This window comes from Pteropus alecto, unplaced genomic scaffold (genome assembly GCF_000325575.1).
Source record: "Pteropus alecto unplaced genomic scaffold, ASM32557v1 scaffold146, whole genome shotgun sequence".
In the NCBI taxonomy this organism is placed as follows: domain Eukaryota; kingdom Metazoa; phylum Chordata; class Mammalia; order Chiroptera; family Pteropodidae; genus Pteropus; species Pteropus alecto.
In genome coordinates, this window is record NW_006442107.1 from 25,769,199 (window position 1) to 25,774,624 (window position 5,426).

The window sequence follows — 5,426 nt, forward strand, 5'->3', positions numbered from 1 at the left end:
TGCCTTATGGGCTGGTCCTATGGCATGATCTATCCTTCAAGAAGATATTTATGCTTTGCTAAAGCAACTAGACATGAATGGACTTTGGGCTAGAATTCAATTTTCCCTTTGGCTCTGTCTTTTTGTCTGAGAGGTGTCCTTACTACTTAAACCCCACCAGAAGTGGCCAATACAAGGACTGGATGAACAACACGCAGCCCAAAGGCCAAGTTCTGCCTGACCTGTTTTCTTGGGCCTACACAGTTATTTTGTAGGTTTTGTTTTTTAAGTTGACTTCCAATGACTTTTGAAAGGGCTCAAACTCTCCAGGTCACTGCTAATCCCTAAATACACCCTTAGCATGCAGCCCACTTGGCTCATTTTGTGTGACTAACACCCCTGTGGGCTTTTGACCTTTCCTCTCCTGGTGAGCAGAAAATTTTCCTCAGTTGACAGAGGAGTCAGCTTTAGATGCTGAAATCTCCAGGCTCTTGGAGAATGAAAGAAGGTGGATCAAAGAGTAAACCAACAGCTTAGTCTCTGAGATATTTTAAAAATCCAAGTAAGCCATTCCCAGGCCTCTTGGTTCTGCATTTTCTGTTACATGCCTGCACTCGATGGGCCCTCTGCAGATTTCTTACAAGGTGGTGAACTACTGGATCATAAATCCTGTGAGGTTCTGCTTTGAATTTATATCCACATAGATTGTGTCTTTTCTCAGCTTGTTTCCATCAAAGTAATGCTTAAGTTGGGCTAATTTGGGCTCTGAGAAGAGTGGGCAGTCATTCTTTCCTTGCATGCATTTCATTTCACCCCAAATTCAGAATGCTCTAGAGATTCATTCATCATCCTTTCTCTCCTCTTCACATGTCCTTCCTCCCTCTTCTTTGACTCACAAATCCAAATGATGTATAAGTGGAGAGGATCCTGGTTGGGGGTGGGGGAAGAACATCATCAATTTTTATTTTTCTCCACATCAGATCTCACATCCAAGTTTGCTAAAGCATAAAAAGTTCTACTAGCACCTGGCCATGTCCTCTGGGTACACTTAAAGTCACAACATAAGCACAGTGCATTTTTTGGAGGAAATCAAATTTGCTCGATGGCCCATCATTTAAAAACATAATAGAACCAGCAAATGTTCTGTTATGGAGCAGAACATTCATTTTTAAAAAAGATAAACACAGGATTTCATACTTGGTGTACGCTTTTTTCAAATGTTTCTCTGGGTCTCAAGGGAGTGCTTTAAATCTCCTTCACCATCAGGAGTATTTGGGTGACAGTTTGAGAAGCAATGTGAGATTTTGGTAAATTCCTTTCTAAAACACATTCTGCTTTTCTATTTGAGAAGAGTACTTCTCTATTTCTGGGGTTCATGGAATGAGAAATTATGTAGCCTTTGCTGGACACTTAAGTCTGTTCCTGGGTTTGCCAAAAAGGCCTGAGCTGAGTCACTGTGCTGGACTTCCTAGTCTCAAAGACCATCGGGATTGTAAAACTTGCTGCTCAGCTCATTTCTTGTAAATGGCTCCACATATTCAAAAATAAATAGTTTAGTTCTGTTATTTGTTGGTTTGGTTGTCACACCTCCACCGCTCTGCATAGTTGTCCTTACATAGAAGTGTCGAGCATTTGTATTTTCTCTGTTCTGCATATGTTGGAAAGTAAATAAGTAGCAATAAAGAAACTTTATTATGCATGTTTTCTGCCTTGGGTGGTACCTGGAATTTGCTGAATTTGCTGACTGCAACTTAAATTTTAAAAGGCTCCCGAGCCTCACTTTTTCATGCCATGCAAGTCAAATGGAAAACCAAATAATTAGAATAAGCAAGCTGTGTAGGTCCTTCCTCTTGGTCTCAACTGACCCCAGACCTTGTAGTGGAATTCCAGCCTCTCTTTTTACCCACTTCCAGCTGTTAAGCTTCCATGACTGGATTTAAACAACCATCTCCTCTCCCTCTCTCAGATAATCAACAACTAATTTAGTATATTACCTAGGACTTTCTGGTACAGAGAATTTTACGGGTAAGAACAAAACAAGACAAAACTGCTCATATTTATCGACTTTCCAGGACATCTCATTTACTTTATGTAAATCTTATTTGAACTTACAAAGTGATATTAAAGCAATGAAATTAATTTTCACAAGCACTATATAGACTCTAATGCCAATTAAAAGTACTTTGCCCAGACTGCTTCCCACTAACTTGTACTCAGAGCTGAAAGCAGGAAATGGAGTGAAGCAGAATTAAAGAAGAATAAATGTAAATATCAAGCATATTGCTCTTTCTCTCAATGACTTGACCCAGAATGGCACCCTGTCTGAGATCCTATAAAATCTTGTTAAATCTTTCTAAGTAAGATACTTAATAATTGTTAGGTTTGGGGAGGAAAATCAGTATCATATCTTCCCAGTGATGCTACTTTTTAGTAATAGTATCAGCTTTTGGAGAAGGCAGCATGGTATAAATAAAGCTTCAGGATTAGACTCAGACAGGCCAAGGTTTAAATCCCAAAGCCACCATTTATTGGCTGTGTACCATTGGATACATTATAGACCTCTCCTGGGCCTCATTTTTTCTTTTTTTCATCTGCAAAATGGGAAATGATCACAAGGATTAAATAAGACAGCATATGCAAGAAGCCAAGTTCAATCCTAGGCACACGATTAATGTAAAAGTCCTCTCCTTTTCAAAATCAGATTCCAGATTATGAACATAAAGTAACTTCCCACCAAGAGCTGACTCTGCTGAGAGCACTGTTTTCTATGAAGGGAGTTCTTGGTGGCCCTTAGCCTGACTGTTGATTGTATACATTTGGAAACCATGACAACCATTGTGCTTTGAGTTCAATTTGGCCCAAATGTAGCTCTACCTAAGGCAGCTTCTCTACTTACGTCTTTCCCAACACATCATAGTATGACTTGAATTTGGGCAGAGGAGTGGGTGTCAAGAGAAATGTACAATGTCTGGGAGGAATTCAGACTCAACTAACAATTATCCAGACCTGTATAGTCCCATTAGGGAACTGTCCCAGGAGGAGCTCATTGAACAAAAGCCCTCTTGAGAAGCTGTATTATTATGCCTACTTTGCAGATGCTTCAACTGAGTCTGGGAGGTTAAGTGACTTTCTCAAAGTCACAGAGATAATAAAGCATGGGCTTGGCTAAGATCTTAGGTTGTTTGACCTGATTAAGAAAGCAGGAGGAATTGCAATGTTGGAAGATTGGCAACAGCAGTGTCTACTTGCCAGTCTGCTTTGCATTGACACATTCTGTGATGAGTGCTTGACAAAGTAAATTTCATTGATTTTTAGAAACCCTGTGCTCAGATCTTCTGTCCACTATGTCACATGTAGACTGGGGCAAGTAGTGAAATATAACTAATTAAACATGTCAGGTAAACAATATCTGACCACTAATTTTAAAAAAAACAAACCTAAATTTGTAAAACACTCCTAGCATAATTTAATCCTTTGGGGTTTTTTGTTGTTGTTGTTGTTTCATTTCAATGACTCAGAAGTATATTAAGACCAACATTAATTGTCATTTATTTATTCAACATATATTAGTCTACCTACTATGTGTCGAACAATTCTAGATTCTGGAGATACAAAAACTCCTCAATAAAAACTCTTAAAAATGCCCTCTCTTATGACAGATTGAATGGTGAAAGTCAGCTTTTTTTTTTAACTGTTAAAAAAAAGTTAAAGAAATACAGAGCAATTCTAAAGGTAATTCCTTTTTGGGCTTACCTGATGACTTTTTATTTTTCTTTTTACCTGAAAAGCTTCCATTTTCCTCTTGCCCCTCTGTTTTCAGGAGGCAATTTTGAGTCCCAACATGCTCTGCATCATCTGCCCATGTCCACTGCCAGAGCAGGGCAATCAGAGTGTGGATTTCAGCATAGCCATGATTGGATGATTAACAGTGAGAGTAATATGCTGCCAGAGATTTTTTAAATGCCAGAATACTGGAATGTAGTGTTTCCACCCCCCTTTCTCCAAATCAAAAGCCTAGTGAATGAAATTATGACTGTTACTCAAATGCAATTATCTTGAGTTTGTAAAATTGAAACACTGAAAGTAAATCATACATTTGGATATTACATTTCATATTTCAGTGTATGCCAAATAAGCTAGTGAAGTTTTATTATTGTTGAGTATAATGTCAGGAGACAAACTTCCACAAATTTTATACATAACTTTTTCCATTTTATCTGTTTTCCATTTATGTCAGTTTGAACACATGGTGTGACTTTTAATATTCTCTCCTCCATCTTCCCCACATGTAATGCCAAGGGATCAAACTCAATCTTGATTATCCTAAATTTACCCTTAGGTAACCTCAGACCAAGAGGTTTTTTTAAATTAGTATGGAAGAGAGACGAAGAACCTCTAAATAACCGTATAAACCTGGAAAGACTAGTAAGTGTCAGTGCATTATAGAAGACAACTGTGGCTGCAGGCAGTTATTGCCAGAGCAGGTCTCAGCTCTTGGAAACCGGGTAATCACCGAGGGAGCTATGGATTATAACGAAATAAGATCTTGCAGAAATGACGGGCTTTGTGAGCTGGGTCTCACTAAAGAGGACACAAGAGAAGAGTTAGAGAACGAATAAAGGGAGGCCCTGTGCCCGCGCTCACGGGCAGGAGAGAGGGGTTGGCGCGAGCGTTGTGACCGCTGTGGCACCGTTGAAGGTACTAACCGCCGCAGAAGGATGGCTTCCAGCTTTAAGAAGCCAAACGTGCCCTCTACCAGCCAAAAGAGAAAGGTGGGTCCTAAGCCTGAACTCACTGAAGATCAGAAGCAAGAGGTTCGCGAAGCGTTTGACCTCTTCGATGCTGACGGAAGTGGGACCATCGACGTGAAGGAGCTGAAGGTGGCTATGAGAGCGCTGGGCTTTGAACCCAGAAAGGAAGAGATGAAGAAGATGATCTCCGAGGTGGACAAGGAAGGTACGGGGAAAATTAGCTTCAATGATTTCTTGGCTGTGATGACTCAGAAGATGGCCGAGAAAGACACCAAAGAAGAGATTCTAAAGGCTTTCAGGCTCTTCGATGATGATGAAACTGGGAAGATCTCTTTCAAAAACCTGAAGCGTGTGTCCCACGAGTTGGGGGAAAACCTCACTGATGAGGAGCTGCAGGAAATGATTGACGAAGCCGATCGGGATGGAGACGGCGAAGTGAACGAAGAAGAGTTTCTTCGCATCATGAAAAAGACCAACCTCTATTAAAATCGGGTTCTCCGGCAAGCATGTCAGGAGTACCCGACTGTTGGGTTCCCAGCTTCGGCTTTGTAAAACCTTGAATTAGAGGACAGCTCTATCCCAACTCTTACCCCATTTGTCTAGATCCCTCTATTTCCAAATCTTTCACTCAAGTATAGAATTTTAAAGATGCTTTTAACGTGAGTTTTGTTTTTAATTCTCAAGAGAAGATCTGGA

General features: G+C 40.2%; 1 protein-coding gene across 1 annotated transcript; it reads left to right on the forward strand.

Moving 5' to 3' along the window:
• Nucleotides 1–4,694: 4,694 nt before the first annotated feature.
• Nucleotides 4,695–5,218, forward strand: CETN1 (centrin 1). Its single transcript, XM_015595672.1, has one exon. The coding sequence runs from the start codon at nucleotides 4,698–4,700 to the stop codon at nucleotides 5,214–5,216; it is 519 nt and encodes a 172-aa protein (XP_015451158.1). The 5' UTR covers nucleotides 4,695–4,697; the 3' UTR covers nucleotides 5,217–5,218.
• Nucleotides 5,219–5,426: the final 208 nt, after the last annotated feature.